This window comes from Sturnira hondurensis, unplaced genomic scaffold (assembly GCF_014824575.4).
Source record: "Sturnira hondurensis isolate 20B ecotype Veracruz unplaced genomic scaffold, ASM1482457v3 Scaffold0000648, whole genome shotgun sequence".
Lineage (NCBI taxonomy): Eukaryota > Metazoa > Chordata > Mammalia > Chiroptera > Phyllostomidae > Sturnira > Sturnira hondurensis.
This window is the reverse complement of record NW_028073279.1, coordinates 12349889-12368988: the sequence shown is the minus strand read 5'-3', so window position 1 is coordinate 12368988 and position 19100 is coordinate 12349889. Positions and strand designations below refer to the sequence as shown.

The 19100-nt window shown below is 40.2% G+C and overlaps 1 protein-coding gene across 5 annotated transcripts in view; it reads left to right on the top strand.

Annotated features, from left to right (window-relative positions):
• NFIA (nuclear factor I A) overlaps positions 1 to 19100 on the top strand; it is a 373630-nt gene that overhangs the window by 200217 nt on the left and 154313 nt on the right. For all 5 annotated transcript variants that reach the window (XR_005066092.1, XM_037043745.1, XM_037043736.1 and 2 more), the window contains exon 3: positions 262 to 327. Coding sequence is in view for 4 of the 5 variants with exons in the window: in XM_037043745.1 (XP_036899640.1) it covers positions 262 to 327 (66 nt within the window). In the remaining variant the exon portion in view is untranslated. The remainder of the gene's footprint in view (positions 1 to 261; positions 328 to 19100) is intronic.

Sequence of the window (19100 nt, the reverse complement as noted above, 5' to 3'; positions counted from 1 at the left end):
CTGAAGAGTTTCAAGTTATGATCTGGCACAAGCCAAATGCACTGGAGGTGGAAAGAAAACCAAGACTCCTCTCTGAGGGCACGGACTGCTGCTGCTGCCCCCTCCCTCCCTTTGCTCCTCTTTTTTGTTCGTCATGTTATTTCTCACTGTAACTTTCTCCCTCCTAGTTTGTATGCTGAACCTTTTGAGAAAGCCCGGCACCTCTAATTCACTTTCCCTCACAGACCCTATAATGGTTGGCTGTATTTTTATGTTTTTCAGATTCAAGTCAATCTGAAAGTCCCAGCCAGCCAAGTGACGCTGACATTAAGGACCAGCCAGAAAATGGTAAGTTTAGCTTTGAGAGTCCACAGTAGCTGGCAGCTAACCCAGTACAAGGATTTCAGGGTCTGCCCTATGGGTGGCCCACAGTAGGAACAATTGAGGACTCGAGAAATTCTCTGGGTCGCTCCAGCACCTCCACCCGCAAACAGGACGGGGTGCTCATGAAAACTTTGTTTTCCAAGAAGGTTGATTAATGTGAGAGGTGGAATTCACTTACCAACTTAGAATCTTCTAAAGTGTAAGTGAGGAATCATGACTTCTTCGTTTTCTTTTAGTTTCTTTTTATATGTATTTATTAAATTCTCACCTGAGGATATGTTTATTGATTTTTAGAGAGAAAGACAGAGAGAGAGAGAGGCATCAATGTGAGAGAGAAGCATTGATCAGTTGCCTCCCATACGCATCCCTATCAGGGATTGAACCTGCAACCTAGATATGTGCTCTGACCAGGAATCGAACCTATGACCTTTCGGTGTACGGGACAATGCTCCAACCAACTGAGCCACCCAGCCAGGACTTATTTTAGTTCCTTTTAAAGTGGCAAATGCCTCATAGTCTTCTCCAGTAGTGATTCAAGATTATTGACAAGTATTTTTGAAGCCTTTAAGAATATATTCTTAATTATATTCTTAGTTATATTCTGATCTCTGTCTCTGAAGGATTTTTTTGCTTTAAATTGTCCAAAATAAAACAGTAAAGGTTCATGACAGTGTTAAATTCCTCAAATATACAAATATATAAACTTTCTGTTGCAGAAATTTGAATAAATAGAATAAATCCTTTAAATATGAATACAATAGTGCCTGGTAAAGTACTGAATTTGACATATGCATTCCAGTACAAAAAAAAATTGTCATAGGTTGAAAATTTTGACTGAGTAAAGCTATCAGTTCCAATAAAAACCAATAAGTGAACTAGCTGTACTTATACGATAAACACTATATTGTGTACTTTCATAGATATCATCTCATACAGTTTCAAGTGCTCTTCCTTGGTGATAGAACTGGAGGCTCTAATGGGAATACTCGACCTTGAGGGGCCTGTGAGGAGAATGTGGCATCGTGGTTAAAAGCTCAGGCTGTGGTGACAGACTGGCTTTAAAATTCTGCCTCTACCGTTTCTTACCTTGGTGACACTGAGTGAGCTATTCAGCCTCAGGGAACAGATGTATTCCTTACCTTTAAAACAGTGTGGTAATAATATTTCCTACCTGTTGAAGAATTATTTAAAATCACATGTACAGATTCATATAGTTTATACCTTAAAAATTGTTGGTTGTTGTTCAGTGTTACTATTATTATTTTCTGCTCGATACAACCCGACAATATTTGTTTTTCATCTACCTAGAACGGCCTCGTTCTTCCGGTCTCGCCTCCTTTTGTTGTCGTGTGCACTTTCCCTTCTGGTTCTCTGTCCGCTCTGTTGGAAGAGAGAGACACTGAAATATGTCACTGGCGTGGGCTGGAGAATTGAGCTGACCACATTAGATATCCTGTCGCTAATTTTTCAGGATTTGTTTCATTTCCCAAGCCTGGAAAATTCTTTATAACATTGCTGGGCTCTAATAATTAAATATGGACTATCTGGCTCTTCTTCTCATCTTGGTATTTTGTCAAAGTTGTCTTTTCAAAACAAGCATTAACACAAAGAGAAAGAGACCTTTGAAGGCTTGTTTCTAGTGTCATAAACACCTACATTTTATTTTTGTTAACATTTATGAGTCATATTTATAGATTTGTTTTTTCTTTACATTCTACTTTACTGATAGGTCATGCTTTCAATGTTTTTTTTTCATATATTATATTTAAATCTGCCTGGAGTTGTGTTCAGAGATATTCACTTTGTGTTCTTTTTAAATTTTTGTGGGCTGTAGGGGTGTGTGGTTCGCATAGTTCAGTCTGGCGGCCCCTCTCGCTGGCCTGTGACTCATCTGTCTTCATAAAATGGCCGACAAGCTGTTCACATGCAAATATAAATTGAGAGCTCGAGAGGCCTGGCATGCCTTTCCGGAGCTGCCTGTGATACCGATACTGTGTGCTTCCCATTCCAAAAAGCAACCAGGACTGAGCCTGGATTTTTCGGCCAAAGGCATGGCGATACTAGCCAAGTGTGCTTTTAACTCCAGACTACTTGGTTGCACCTTAGGATTCGCGGTACCATTTTGGAGGATCATGTGAGTTCAAAGAAAGAAAGTATCAATATCTCAGAGAGAAAGTTATAAGTTCCCATGTTTCAAATGTCTATTTGCTTCAAAGAAAAAGAAGTAGAAGTTGCTTTGTCTTAGATAACTCGAACTGAAGCTGAGACTAGGGGAACATCCACCTATTCAGTTTCCTCTGTTTGCCTTGGGTCAATCTCAGATGAAGTCGTTGGGGCAAAATTATTTTCTCTCTTCTCTTAGGGATATAATCCCTAAAGGAAAATAACTGAGGATTTCTGGGCTCAGTATTTATATGCATTAGATACTTCCTGGTGTTGCTTTGTTCGCGTGTTCTTTCTCTTTCCATAATGCCAGAGTATCGAACATGAGTTCCTGAAAGGTTTTTTGTTTGTTTGTTTGTTTCATTTTTGTTTTTAAAGTGGGAACTCTCATAATTGTGTCAACAAAACTCTAAGAATTTTTGGAATCTTGATCGATAAAGAAGTGACTCACTCAGGTCTTCAAATAAAATAGGAATTCATTAGTGCTTCTTTATGTATATATGCAAGGGGAAATAATATTCTTTTTATCCTCGCTCTTGAAGAGAAAGGTAATGGGAAACGAATGGTATTTTCCTAGTAAACCACGGAGAATGAATAGACAAATGGTAACATGCCGTTTCATCCAAAACCATAAACTAGGCCATGTAACTTTACCTAAAGTGGATACAGCTGTTTCTTCCCTGTCCAGCTTGTCTGTTTTTTAACCCCTGTGGAATTTTTGCTTTCTTTTTTGTACTCCCCTAAGACTCAACTATAAAAGAATTCAAATCTTTGTCCAGTTAGAGTACTAAATGTGAGTTTTGAAGGAATTATCTGAAGCCCAAAGATAAAACATCAGAATCTCTGAAACTCAAAACTGGTCTAATAAATGATGGAACTCTACCTGTAGAGTCAAACAGACCTGAGTTCAAATGAAATAATGCCTGGGGGACTTTGAATAAGCTAGTACCCCAATCTCAGTTTTCACATCAGTAGAATAGGAATACTAAAGGAGCCTACCTTATGAGTATCAAAATGAGAATATGCATTTGAAACGTCATTATATCTGGTTCATAGTAAGGGCTCCAACAAAGGTAACCATCACTGCTCTCCAGGCAGAGCTTGTCATATGTGTAATGAATACACATATTGGAGAGGTCAAAAGTTGGGAACCGGAGACTGGAAGAGGGATACGGTCAGAAATAAACCAAGACTTAGAGACATCTTTCGTAGATACCTACTCTGTTCTGAAACATCAGCCATAAATCTTTTAAAATCTGTCCATAATCTCCATAGTGCCACATCTGTTTCACTGTTTAGTTCTGGTCCTCACATTCTGTTCAGCTTCCAGGAGTTGAGAGCTACAAAGGTGATTCAGAGTTTATAGAACCCTCAGAAGAACCTCAAGAAGAAGGTGGCTCTGGAAAGAAGGGACTCCTCCTACATGTCTTCAGTTTTAGCTGAGGTTTTACTTGGCTCAAACCAAATGGAATCCGTCTTATTGAAAACTATAATCTGATTAAGAGTAGGGTTCATGACAAATTTCTTTTTAAAACATCTTGTATGGCACATAGCTCTATGCCTTGAACTAAGTAGTTACCAAATATTTATTTACTTAACAAATAAAGTTAATAAATAAATAAACATATTGTCATTATCACCTAATGTTTTTTTTAGTCTATACCCACTGTTGATTTATCAAGAGGTTTTTAAGAACAAAATAAAAATAAAACCTTGGAGAAGTTGAGGATCTCATATGGGTGTAGGGTAAGGTTGTACACAGATGCATGGCCATACAGACACAAATACGATGAATAGTGCTAGGAAGCCAAGGCTGGGCTTCGGTACTAATGAGCACAGTAGATCAAGTTGTACCGCAGCTTCTACCCTCCCCCATGAGCAGATGTGATCAAACACAGGTTTGAACAACACGGATTTGAACCGCATGGGCCCACTTATACATAGATTTTTTTAAAATAAATACCTGTATTGTTAGTGATCAGTAGTTAGGAATGTGCAGCTGTGGAGGGCTGACTATGTGCATTGCTCCACACTTTTATATTGGCAATATGAATATCTGTAAATTTTGGTATCCACAGGGATCCTGAAATCAGTTGCCATTAGATACTGAAGGACATCTAATTGGGAGGGGGGAATTAAAAGTAATATGCAGACTTTTTATTGCATGGGGGGGTTGGCACCCCTAACCCCCAAGTTGTTCAAGGGTTACTTGTGCATGTTATCTGTGCATGAACTACTATTGTGTTAGCTTATGGTAGATTATCTATAGGGAATGCAATCCTGACTAAGTTCTCAGCTCTGACAGGTTATCATTTTTTTAAATATTTTATTTATTTATCTTTAGAGGGGAAGGGAAGGAGAGAAGGAGAGAAGGAGAGAAATATCAATGTATGGTTGCCTCTCGTGCATCCCCTGCCGGGAACCGGGAACTGGCCTGCAACCCAGGCATGTGCCCTGACTGGGAATCGAACCTCGATCGTGTGGTTCGCAGGCCCGCGCTCAATCCAATGAGCTAAACCAGCCAGGGCCAGACATGCATCATTTATATAATCCTCTTGAATATTGCTGAACACTCCCCCTTTTCTGGGTTTTCAAGAGCTCCTGAAGGTTTTAAGTTTTATTTGTTGGACTTCAACTTGGAACACCTATCCAAACCACCTTGGTGAACCCCCGTCTTGTAATTTGGCTACTGTGGAAAGTATTTATGAGACAGAACATTTGAAGTCTGTGCCTGATATTTACAGGGTCTGTGCAGTCCCCCAAAGCTCTCGTTCTGTGGTGCACCAGGTCAGTTATTAGTGAAGGAAAAGCTCATGTGATAGTTAATTCTAGGCACGCTACTGTGGGGCTACATTGACTCAGTGTCCAAGGGAGTAGCACAGTCTCATATGGGTACTCTGAAAGCACACTTCCCACTGTGAGTCCCTGTGAAAGCACCTTAACTAAAAGAGATAAATAGATAAAAAGGGTAAAAGAAAAAAAAAAGAAATTGTGAGACTCCCTTGCCAGAGAAAGAGAAGCTGTGTTCACATGTTTTGTTTCATTTTTTTCTATTTTCTAACTCTCTTCACATGAACAGCCTATTAATGTAAATAACTCATCTAAGAGGTTCTAAAAATGTGATACTTATAACAGGAAACCAGAGTTGATATTTAGGTTATGTTCTGTATGTTTAATCACGGTTGTTCTCCCTCATTTAACTGATAGTTACACATATGTTGGTCGCAGTAACCCTTTGCAATCAGTGGAAGGCCATTAATCATGATGCTTGCCCCAGATTTTGAAAATTTCCAGCTCTGCCTGCCAATTTGAAAATCACCCTGGAGTACTGGTTGAATCTAGCTTCCAGGTTCACCATCTTCATTTACGTCATTCCCATCTTACATTGTTAAATAAGTGTCTTTGCTAAATGTTGCTAGATGAACAAGGAATGTACTTTTCTTAAGCCATAGTTGTCAATATCTCATTAGTTATCATTTAACTCATTTCCATATTTTGAGTACTTAAATATTTATGAAATAACTTCTCCGCTACTGACTTCCTGATTTAAGATTTATATGCAGGATTCACTTTAAAATTTAGGGGTGGGTTAAGAAAACTGTAGATTTCTGTTTTCCTTTTGGTTAAGTGTTCTTTTTATCTGATAATATTCTCTTTGCAAATTGCAGGCCTTCAACTTTTTTTCATTACCTCCTCAAATATATAGCATATCGTAATATTATATTACAATATTAATACATAGTGGGAAGACAAAATAAAATCCATAATTCCAAACTCTAAGAGTTATCTCTTACTACTAGGTGGACTGCCTGTTGTAGGAACTGTTTTGATTAATGTGTCATTTTAGGTGAGTCATTTTTAGGAATTTTGCAGGCAATGCAGCCTTACAATTGCATTTTATTGGGAAAGCAGGAGCATTCTAGCACCACTGACTTGTAAATACAATTTATCAATGTTTCACAATTTCCATGACTTTCTTTTACCATTACCTAGCAACCATTATTCTCTTCAGTGTTCTTTCAAAAAACCCTGCAGGGACAGATACAGTGGATTGACCACCAAAATCACAGGCATAACAGTAATGATCAATATTCTAAAATGTACAGGTCCCAGCTCAAGGAGACATTAAAACCTAAATGCCGTCTTGTTTCTAGATCAGTATAAGTAAATTCTGACTGGTGAATTTTTAACCAATTCGATGAAGCTAGTCTTTCTTCCTCAAGAAACTAGGGAACTAGAGTTTGGTTTGATCTAAAAATGTCAGTCTGAGAGCAGGTGACTTGTGCTTTCTTCAATATTGTTAGCAGATGTGGCCCACCGTTGTTTGGAGAGGCTCTTTAGAAATGCCTTCAGACAAAGGAAATTCTTGAATCTTGCCTTGTAAAGAGGAGGTGCCAGGTGAGGCAGGGGCCTTCCCCCGCTTGCATCCTGCCCTGTGGAGTGTGCCAGGCTTTGCACGGGACCCACTCTAGTTAAGGAGCCCTTGCAACTGAAAAATGGGGAGGCAATTTGTGGTGACTTTAAAAAAGTAGTTTGACCTCACGCAATATGGGTATTTTGTTGTCTCCATACAGAGGAGAACTAGCTGGATAGACTTGAAGTGGCCGGCTAGTGGCCGAAGCGGGGAATGTCTTAGACTCTGTTCCCCTGATTTCTAAACCCTAAAATGCACTGGCTGGGTGGTCTATTTCAGATATCTTCTCTTGTCACAGCACCCCCCACCCCAACCAGCCTCCAACCCCTCACACACAAATAGTTACAGAGAAAAGAAGAAACAAAGGTTTCTTTCTGGTTCTCGAATGTACCATTTGAGTATTCATTGGTTGTAACAGTCCATGTGGAAAAGCATTTTTAAGTGCTTATTTATCATTTATTTGGGATTTTGCAGATTTGTCCACAGATCTCTATTCTAAAAATACAAAGCAATACACCTCACGCAGTATTTGAACTGGACTCAGAAAAGAGATCAAATGAGGAGCCACCATCAAATCACAGAACAGTAGGAGGTGCACCTGGTGTGCGGCTGCAGCTCCATCTGCTATTGCTGCCTCCCTGTGATCCCAGCCTGCACCGACTCTGACGGGACTCTTCGGCAGAGATGTCCTTAGAAGGACCTGCCGTGCACTTCTAATGGTCATTGTCACACCCCTCTCCATCAATTAAAAATCTGCGGTGAAGTATCAGCCAGGCCAGTCCGGGTCAGAAACAGAGTGTGAGCTTGTCTTACCACAAATAATAGGGTCTGGTCTGACACTCGAATGTGAATTCGTTGTTTGAAAGTCTGCGTATTGTTTTTTGGAAGGAATTATCCAATTGAGGATAATATTAGTGAAATGGGTGTAATATAAATAATTTATTTGGGGATTTGGAATCCCTAATCCAGATTGATTAGTTGTCTGCTAGAAAAATTCATGTGGCCACAAGGAGTTTTGGCACCTTTACTCCCTAAAGCTTCCTCATTTTTTTCTCTTCTTTTCCTTGGGTTTTACCCAGCTCCAGGCAACTCTGTTCCTTGGTATGTCCTTCAGGAAATCCACTGGGACGTCTCAGATAGAGGTGGGGGTGGGGGGCAGCGTTTACTGCAGAGTACTCGGCCCCATCTCCACGGTTGATTTTTATACATGGGTGGTTTTAACCTAAAGGGATCTAGGGGAGTCTGATTATGCCTTATCCACAGGCAGCATATGGCAAATATCCAAAGAGACTAGTGTCAGGGATGTCGTGAAAAAGCCCAGCAAAATAGGCATAGGCTTCCAGCAATCTCCCTGGGAAGGAAAGTTGGGGTTTTCTTAGACCGTTGTGTGCATTTTGCAACCAGAGAGCCTCTCTGCAAGTGGCATTTGTCATCTCCAGAGATGAACAAGAAGCCAAGTCACAGCTTCGGAATAGGTAACATTAGCAAAGGACAGTTGTCATTACAGGCCTGACACTGAGCATCTGTTTAGGGAAAATCAGTTGTCCAAGTCATTTAAAGACTTGTACCTCAGTTTCCTCATACGTAATTCAACAGATAGTTATCAGGAATCTGCTGGGTACGTCTGGACTATGTTCTACATGCATTGAAGGAGTACAAAGATGGGTCAGACATCCTGTTTTTTTTTAAATTTATTTTATTTTTTCCATTACCATTTAGTCCCTTTGTACCCCCTTTCCCCACAATCACCACAACATCCTGTTCTTAAAGGCCTCATGGTCTAGTAAGGGAGAAAGGCCACCTTCATTCATTCATTGAACAAATACTTAGTGCATTTTAAGAATCAGACACTGCACTGAATAAAACAAACAAAATATCTCATCTTATGGCACTTATCTTCTGGTAGGGGCAGACAGGCCGTGAACTAACTAATATATGTGTCAGATGCCAAGTGGTATTAAATGAAGCAAGATAAGGGAATAAACAGGGGAGGATTTGGATGCTATGTTACCCAGTGTGGTCAGGGAAGGCCTTTCTGATTTGTTGCTCTTTGAGCTATGAGCTGAGAAGATGAAGAAGAGAACTGTGCAGCTATTAGAGACTTTTGTTCTAGGAGGAGGGAACAGTAAATGGAGAGGCCTTGAGACATGTTGGTGGGAAGAAAATGGGGTTTGTGTGGGTCGAGGGGCATAAATGAAGGAGAGGGCAGTTGGAGATGGGGGCAGCAGGAAGCCAAATTATTCTGGACTTAGGCTAAGGAGAGGACTAGGCAATCCTTGGCAAGCCACGATATGCTCTGCAGAGGAATGCTCATACCAAATCCATTTGTCTCTTGATGGTGGCATTGTGTCCTAAGTGCCTGTGACGTGTTAGATACTTAGTGTTCAGTGGCGAGCAAAGTGAAAAGGCCTAATTTATAACATTATCAGAGAATGAGACTCTCTCATCTGCCATGGCAACATCTTTTAGTATCCCCAAGGGTTTCCCCTTATGCACATATAGTATAAGCTGCATCACTTGTGTGAGATATTCGGCTTCACAGACATGCTTGTGCAAACGATTCCTTTTTTCATTTAATGGAGGTCAAAATCTGCCTGGTTTCAGCTGAGCCCTTACCTCATGACAGAGACCATTTAGACTGGAAACCCACAAGTCCCAAGTCCATTTACCACGAAGCTTGATTTTTCTTCCTGAGAGTTGCCAGATTTAGCAAATAAAAAAATAAGACGCCAAGTTAAATTTATTTCAGATAAACGATGAATCATTTTTTAGTATTACATGGGATGTAGTTATGCAAAGAAAGTATTTCTTGTTTATCCAAGCCAACTCCTATATTTTATCTGGCAGCCCATTCTAACCCTCCACACACTTTCATGGAGGTTATGTGGGCAGGAGTTAGCAGCATGTGAAAAGGTTTGATTTGTCTGTGGCGATGCCCCTGATCACAAAGGGTCGAACCACTGGAATTTAACCCACTGAAAATAAAACCTGGGAAGAGTACCACGAAGTCTGAATGACTCGGCCGCCTACATTCCACTCCTGCCGCATCTGCTGGTACCCAGCCCAGCAGTTATCTGGGAACAACGAGCCCCTTGTAAGGTGCACTCAGGAGGTACAATACAGTAGTTGAGAGCCACTCAACCTATGCAAGTAGGGGTATAAGTTTAATTAGTGAGATATTAGTTGAGCAAGCCATTGAGACTGTAGGTGAGTCACTTCTTCAAAGCAAATGCAAAGGAAGTATACCTTGTCACAAGATCCAGTTATTGGCAGACTGTTTGCCTCATGAAAGATGATGAAAGTAGAAAATCAGTCAAATAATAAAGCCCTGGGAAGTTCCACGTTCAAAGGTGAAGCAGAGAAAAGACATTTCAGCTAGATTTGAAAATCGAAGGTGCTGTAGTTTTCATGTGCTGTATGGGAAACTGAATGTATGTTTCCATTTGTAATTGAAGACTATTTTGTTAGGTACGACACCACTTGTGTGAACATGTTACAGAAACACAGTGTGGTCTTCGAACTCTCTGAGTTTAAAACAGATTCGAGGGAAGCAGTTTAGGAAAACAGGATTAAATTCTTTTGGGCCTCAGAGCCAAATAGTTACAAGAAGAATGATTTTAGTGATGATAGTCATGAGAATAGCTCACATTCGTTGTGGGCTTTCTGTATGCTAATATGTTAGTCTGAGTCCTTCAAGAAGAACATGCTTTGGCGTGGTTAGATGAGTAGGGATTTATTGGGGTAAAATCTATGAACTATAGGGAGGGAGGAAAAGTAGGCTAGGAGAGGCTTCAGAATGCAACACAGGTGCCCCTCAGCTTGCAGTGGGGTTCTGTCCTGATAAACCCATTGTGAGCTGAAAATATATTTAGTTAACCTACTAAACATGATAGCTTAGCCTAGCCTGCTTTAAATGTTCTCAGGACACTTACTGTAGCCTACAGTAAATTGGGCAAAATCGTGAACATGAGTCACCTACATGCTGATTACATGATACAGCAGCTGTTGTTCACACTGGGGGTCATGCAGCTGGCTGGGAGCTTCTGCTTGCTGCCACTGCCCAGCACCACCATATACCGCCCCACATATCAATAGTCTGGGACAAGGCCAAAATTCAGAATTTGAAGTGTGGTTTCTGCTGAACATGTATCACTTTTGCCTCATCATGAGGTCGAGAACCTGTTAAGTTGAACCATCATAAGCCAGGACTGCCTGTATTAATCTGATACCTGTATAAGGAGAGGGGGAAGGAGAGAGGAGAGTGTAGGAAGAAGCCTAAACATCAATAAGCTTCTGAGAAAGTTTTGTACAAGCCAATGGAGAGTCTTCGAGGCAAAGTCACCTGTTATGAAAATTCTTGGTCCCATAGGAATGGGTCTGCATTAGTATCTTCCCACTTGGTCATTGGCTGGGAACCTGAGAAGACGTGGTCTTGGAACAAATGGGGTGGTAGAACCAGAGGGGTGTCAGCTAGGGTTGTCAGGCAGTTATGTTCCGTGTGACAAGTGACCTGAGTGACTCATCTTTATGGCCACCCCAACAAGGTGCTGTGCTAAGAGTTCTATGTTTATGATTTTATTTAATTCTAATGCAACCTTGTGGAGATAGGTACTATTAGTGGGCCCACTTTACTGATGTGAAAACTGAGGCTCAAAGAATTTAAATAGCTTGCCCATAGTCAAGAAAGTAGAGTCTTTAAAGAAAGGCAGAAAGAGTATTTAGGCAAAGTCCAGAACCTAAATGTTTTAGCTATTGCATTGTATTACAGAAAGAATAGTATTCAAACTCTGGTTCTTATCAATTGTGTAAATGGACAAGTAATTTAAACTCTCGGACTTGTGTTTCCTCATTTATAAGGTGGGATGTCATCACCTTCCCAGGAAACATGTTTTCGTTGCTGTTTTGTTTTGAGCTTAAACAATGTTAGCTCCTTTTCCTTCCCGTGTTCTCTCATCTAGGATCGTCATCTCTTCCTTTATTCCTTATCTCATCCTCCCAGGTACCTGTCTCAGCCTTGTTCAGACTCCCACAGGCTTAATTTTGTCTTCCAAACCAACAGAACTATTTCTGTGTGGATTGTATGTATGAATGTATGTGTGCGTGTGTGCATGCATGCACTGAGAACTCATAACAATTCATAGTAAATACTAAGTAAAATCTCTTATTATTTTATTAAATTTACTGGGGTGATATTGGCTAATGGGGTCATAAAGGTTTCTAGTGCTACATCATCTGTATATTGCATTGTATGCCTGCCACCCAAAGTCAGATCCCCTTCCATCCCCATATTTGGGCTCCTTTACCCTTCTCTTTTATTCACCTCATTACCGCATGGACATGAACCATATGCTAGAGGGCAATATAGAATATACATTTTTCTTGTTTTAAATTCTTTTGGAAAAACTACATTCTGATGGCAAAAAGTACATTCTTATTTTTCTTATGAACATTCTTTACTCCTGTGTCTGCATTCTCAACTATTATAAGTATATGGCTCTACAATGAATACTTTAACAATGGATGAAATTTTCATTTGATTTTTCTATTGGAGATGAAGAGTACAAAATGAGATTAGTTGTAAGGTATTTATACCAGATGCCATTATATTTGTTGGATGGCATAAAACAATTATGATTGCCAATAAATTTGAAACTATTTCAGTTGGAAAAGATGAAGGAATGTAGTTTTATTGAAAACATAAAATGTTTATTTCCATTCCCTATTTTTTAGTGTGTGCAGTACAATAGAAATTCACACATCATCCCTTTGATTTTAGATTTCTGAATTATTTAAAAGAATCAGCTAATTCTCCATTTCAAGTGAGCAAGACAAAGTTCATTAGGATATCTGGTTCCTAGCATGTCCCACATTCACAGATCATGTTAACTCCACAGAGAGGTTTGTCTTTTAAAACTGCCAGTGCTGTCCAAACTGAAAGCCCTTCAATTGAATGCATTCTTGTAGCTTTGGATCCTTAATGGTAGAAAGGGGCCATTGAGGCACCTTGTTTTCAGAGCACCGGCCAGTTCCAAAAGTAGCAGTGGCCAGAGCAGGCGTGTTCCTTGAACTACACTGGATTTGCAAATCAATATTATGAAATACATGTAAGTAAAACTCAGCTCACACTAACACACACTTTTGTTCAGTGGTCACTAACTAGAGATTCTTGAAGGGGGGCAGGAAAAATCCTAAAATAAATTATTTTTTTTCTTGATAGAGCTATACAGGCTAAAGACTTTGGCTTTTGAGACTATATATGTGCCCTCATTGGTTATCTTACATTTAACAGAGACTCTGTGGCAGTTATGTTTTGGATTCATTTAATAAAAGGTAGGGGATAGATGAATTACTCATTATTTAATGGAGATGGTAAATTAAGTACTTTGAGAAACAGTATCCATGAGAGGAAAATAGTACAAGATGTCCTTGCTGGTCAGAAGACACAGAAGCCTCTGCGACAGACCAATGGTTAGCAATACATAGCCTTTCACTTTCTCTGAGGGGAGGAGGGGGGAAAGAGAAGCAGGTGCCAGTACACGGCTGTGCCCAGGCCCTGCCCGTAATCTCTGTTGTGTATCCCTTCACTCATTCTTTCAACAAATATTGTTGAATTCAGTTCCGTTTGAGCAGAATTGATAGTGCTGGGGGCGGGGGTAAGTGGAGAAAGTAGCTCAAAGTAGAAGATTCAGGCAGCCCTTCCCTCCATAAATTGACCAGCAAAGAATACTTTTGGAATACAAGACCCTAACAAAATTTGGTTGGCCTAATCATTCATAGTTGTGTAGAATATTTGAGGTGTGGGTTCAGTTCTCTTTCTTTGTGGATTTTTTTTTCTGTGCAGCAATAGAAGGGGCAAGAAAACTGAAGTGCTATGAACCAGGTGCTTTAAATCGCTTGGGTATGTTATCTTCATCTGACATAATTCTAAGTGGCAGAAGATGAGAAAAATGAGGTTCAAGAGGGTGGAGGCACATGTCCATGGTCAACAGAGAGGGGGTGGCAGGGGAAGTACCGCTTCGTCTTCCTGAGGAGGGCGCTCTTCTAGACTGTAGGCTCTTCAAGGTCAGAAAAGTCTTTTCTTCAAAATTGGAATTTATTTGCCATGTGACATTATATAAGTTAAAGGTATATAACATGTTGATTTGATGCATTTATATTAAATTTGATTGCCATTCTAACATTAGCTAACACCTCTGTATCCTTCCATAATTATCATTTCTTCTAGTGCTAGGAACAATGAAGATCTAATCTCTTAGCACGTTTAGTGTTTATAATACAGTTTTGCTGTTTATAATCACTGTCCCATGTATTACATCTCCAGACTTATTTTTCTGCTAGCTGCAGGTATGTACCCTCAAACAACATGTCTCCCATTCCCCACCCACCCCCAGCCCCTGGTAACCACCATTTGGGGAGTTTAAAGTCTTCTAAAGGGAACAAAATGCAATTCTATTACTTGATACAATTATATTACATATAATATATAAACATATATTTATATATAAAATATAATTACCTATAATGTATGATTATACATCATTTCTCCTCCCAAATTACCCTTCTTAATCATACATATGTTTATCGATATGTATGCTAATCCTTGTGTTAGGCAACGGGGATATAAAGATAATGAGATGTAGCCCCACTGCTCCTCAGGTGCATATTCCAGCAAGGAAGATAGACATTTGCCATAAAATAAGATGGTGATCTTTTGAAGGTATGTGGAGAGTGTTTGGGAGCACACGATGGAAGTTGGTACAAGTGACAAAAGTTATGGAAGGGACAAAAATAGTGAAGTAATAGGTGTACATAGATGAGCTTCATTCAATATATGATCTAGATATTGAAGTGTGTGTGTGTGTTCTTAGACGCTCCCCAGAATCTCCGTGCCCCTTAGAATTAGCTCAAAACCTCCATTCCATACTCTGAGGAAATCCAAAGTCTACCCTAGGATTTCTGCAAATTTAAGAAAGGCTTTCAGACTAAAATCTCTTCTAGCTCTTGGTTCTGGCACTGCTGAGTTAGTTTAATTAATAGCTCTCCCCCTGAGCCATGCAATGCTGTCTTCCATGTCCTGTGCCCCAGATGTTGGGTTCGGCCACTTCTCTGCATTTCTGTGTTATGCTCATGTGAAAATTATGTAAGTAGCTGACTTTGGTGAAATTGTAGGTGACTGGGACTGGGGAGGGAGCACTTTGCTTATGTCTCGGAGCACATAGAGTACTTCACATTGGTTTTAAAGAGTTCTGTTCTAAAAACACCTAGGCCTCTGTGCCACATCCCCATTACCCTCACTTCTCTCTCTCTGATTCTCTCTTCTCCAAGCCTCTGCTCATTCTTGGTTAGTTCCAAATGCAGGGGAGTTCCACTATTTTCTTGCAGTTTGCAAATTTGTGTTCTTGGCAGAATCCTTTATTCATAAGAAATGTACTATCAGTGCATTTCCCTAATCAATGCATTCTGGTGCTCCTGACAAAATAATAAATGAGACTGCAGTTTCTGTACGTGTGAGAGAAAAGATGGAAGGTCCTTGTTGAGCAGAAAGAACGTTCCACCCACCACGTCGGATTGGGTTTGGCTAAAGCATCGCATATTTAAACAGTTTCTAATACAGTAGTCATATCATGTTTAATTCTTAGATGGCCAGTCATCTAGCGTGTTTTCCTGGGAAGGAAGCTTACTGACTGACAGGCTGACAGATAGAAAGCATCTATAAATGAGAAATGGAGGCGAAATTAAAATGTGACTTCTTTGGCATCTACCTTATGAACCCAGGCCTTCCCCACTTCACTCTAATTCAATTTAGTAGATGTTGGATGGAAACTAATACAGTTAAAAAGAACTTCATGTAATCGCACTAACATTCTTAGAACATGATGCTCAAGGTTTTCTGGTCAAGGGTATTTGCATTTATGAAATAGTTAGAGGCAGAGTTCTGTCCATGTGAGAAGTCCTTGCTCTGAGAATGACATTTTCAGGCATTGAAAATATGATATGCTCAAACCAAAACTGGAGTTGCCTTTTCTTCTGTAAATATTGAAGAAAAGTCTTAGCATGGCACCAGTGAACTTACTATCCAAGGTACTAGTCATACTGGGTTGGAATCAGAAAAGTCCATTTGGTGAATTTAAGTGATAAAATGCAAGTCTGAGGGATGCCATGAGAAAGTGTAGCAAACAGTCACAGTTCCACATTTTCCTGCTGGCCACTGAGCCACTTGGACACTATTTTATTTGGGGCTTAAGTGTGTTATGTGCATCTGTGTTCCCTGACTCTACCTCCAGCTTCTTAATGTTTATTGCAAACTACAGAAATAGTCACCCTAAATCTTCACATATTACATTTACTCATTCAACCACTACTTACTCAGAAATCTCTGCTGTCTGCCAGACACTGTCCAGGCATTAGTTATAGGATGCTAAAGCCCAGAGGAGTAAAGGGGTGTGTCTCAGAGGACACGTGGAGTGGAGGTAGAGCTGGACCCTTGAAATCAGTCTCATGTCCAGCGTTCTTTCTTACTTTGCTTTTCTTAGTCTTACTGCTTCTCCCAATAACTAAACTAAAATGGAAAAGGTATATGAAAGCCTATTGAAATCATCCTCTTAATTTGCCAACAAGTTGTGCAGTTTATTTGAAAGTCATCTGCTTAGAATTTGAATCAAATGATCACATTTTTAATATTACATTGATTTGTGTGATTCTCTAGATAGTGTCAGCAAAGGCCAACTTTATTACAAAGTGGATTGGAAGCTCCATGAAGGCAAGGACTGTTTGTCCTTTGTCACTCCCCACTTCCTCCTTTGTACAGGACTCCCATGTAGAGGGTGTCAATCAACATCTGTTGTAAATGCAGAACTGAATGGCTGGCTCATGCCTTATGATGTTCCTGTTGTCTGATGTGATGTGACCTCCCTATAAAAGTCTGCTGTTGGTGAGGTTACACGTGACGTTATCCGTGTTCAATGGACCTCTGCGTAGAGTGTGTCGTCCCCAAGTGCATCTTCTCCTATAGTCAGTGCTTAGATGGCCAGGTGAGCAGCTTGCAGCTTGTGGCAGGTGCCTCGGGCACCTGGAGGCCCGCAGGCCACAGACGCAGCAGATGGTTTTCTGGTAGGGCATGCAAAGTATGCTGCCAGTCGGGGAGGAAGGATTCTCCCTGGGACTTGGCTGGGACTCGTGTGATTTCAGGTTTGACATTAGATGGTCTCCCCTTTTACCACCGTCCTCATCTGCCCAATGCCATCAACTTTCCGACAGAAAACTTTACAGAGGGCTGAGCTGGGTGTAACTAGTCAGAGTGGGACGTAAATACGTGTAACATGGCAAAGCTGACATAAAGGATCTTTGTGCTGTGAGAGGTTGACAGAGCAAAAGAAAACAAGAATAAAATAGCAGGGTCTGTATTAGTGTTTAAGCAAGTATATGTTTGAAAAGAAAGGACAGCTCATATGATTTTAACAAGTATTTTAGTATACTTTTGGGAAGCATAAATATAAGACACAGTGTCTTGCTCATTCTTCTTTTTCATGACCTTGTAGGGTGAAGAACATGGGTACAATTTGAAGAAGTGATGAGTTTGATAATTTTCTTATTGGAGGAAACTGTCTTTTGAAAGGAAGAGTGTAGTCCTCTAATTTGCAGGGGAATGGGTATGAGAAGAATGGGGATGCCTGACCAGGGCCTTGACTTTGTCATTTGCCTGGCTGTGAAATGCTTCTAAGACTGCCCCACTTACCAGCTGTAACTGACCATGGGAAAGGTACTTACCCTCTGTGCCTCAGCTTCCCCACCTATGAAATGGGTCTTCATTCCCAAGGATTTAATGCGGATATGAAGAGATATTGTATCTGAAAACACTTTATAGGCAATCAAGCCATATATAAAATTAACATAATAATGACATCAGGAAGTCCTTCATTGCCATTCCTGTTTCCTGAAAAGGGCTAGGAGACCAATGAGTAAGACTCCACATTTCCCCTCCTTTCAGCCCAGCAGTACTCGTTCTCAAGTGAATGTGGTACAAAGCTGTTGCATGGGGAACAGATGCCCCCCTCCAGTGGGCAGCATGTTTTGCCATTTGCCACACATGTTTCACGCCCATGCCTGCAGAGTCCTGAGGACCCTGAAAGCCATTCTATGTTCACCATGACAGTACTGTTCTGAACTAAGCTGAAATTCAGTTTTCGAAGATAAATTTTTAATGTAAGCACCTAACATGACCTCAAATAGCCCAAACAAATAAATATGTGAAACCCACAATTTCTAATAATGATGTTCCAGCAGGAATCTTTAGACCATGTAAGTATATCCACGTTTGACTCAAATTGACTCAGGTGTGTTCATTCCTAAACTCCCTGAATGCCCAGACTCTCTTCTTAGTTGCACTGAGTGTATTTACAACATGATGTTTAGGTCCAGTTTTAGTTGGCCTCTACATATATTTTTCTTTTTTTTTCTTTCCCTTTTTCTCTTTTCTTCTTCTTTTTACTATTATTCAAGTACAGTTGTCTCCATTTTGCCCCTGTCACCCTTCCCCACGTCACCCATGCTAACCTTTTCTTTTGGGGGGACAGTCAACTCAGATACAAAATAGGCTCTAATCCTATGTGCTTGTTGCTTTTGCAAACAGATAGATTTCACTGGATGGTGAGCGCTATAGGGGTACAGTTGTTTCTTATGTGTATTTAGTGGTCTTAAGAGGAAATATTAGTGTCCTCTTTCTTAAGCCACTAGTCTGAAAGATCTGTCAAGCGCAGAATTTAAATTCCCTGACAAATGATCTTTAAGGCTTTGGAAACAAGTTTTGAACACCTTTCAGTTCCAACTTCTATCTCTGCTTTTGACTCCATTTCTACTCGCTCCTAATCCCTACCCACCAAACACTTGTGTTTTCAAGGCATCAAAGCTCATTTGAAAAAAGAAAATAATACATTTAACAGAAAGAAAGCCTCCAGTATATATTGGGAGGGTTATGATATATTTGCTTGTTAAGGCATTTTTCTGGTTGAACCAAATTCTTTCATCTCCCCCTTTTCAGAAAAGCCTTTGACTGTGTCTATATAAAGCTGCCATGGAACAAGCAAGGTTCAGTCATCTCCAAGACCCTTTTTTTTGGCTTGGTAGTACCTACTGAGGAGGTTCCTACTTACAGTCTGACAAA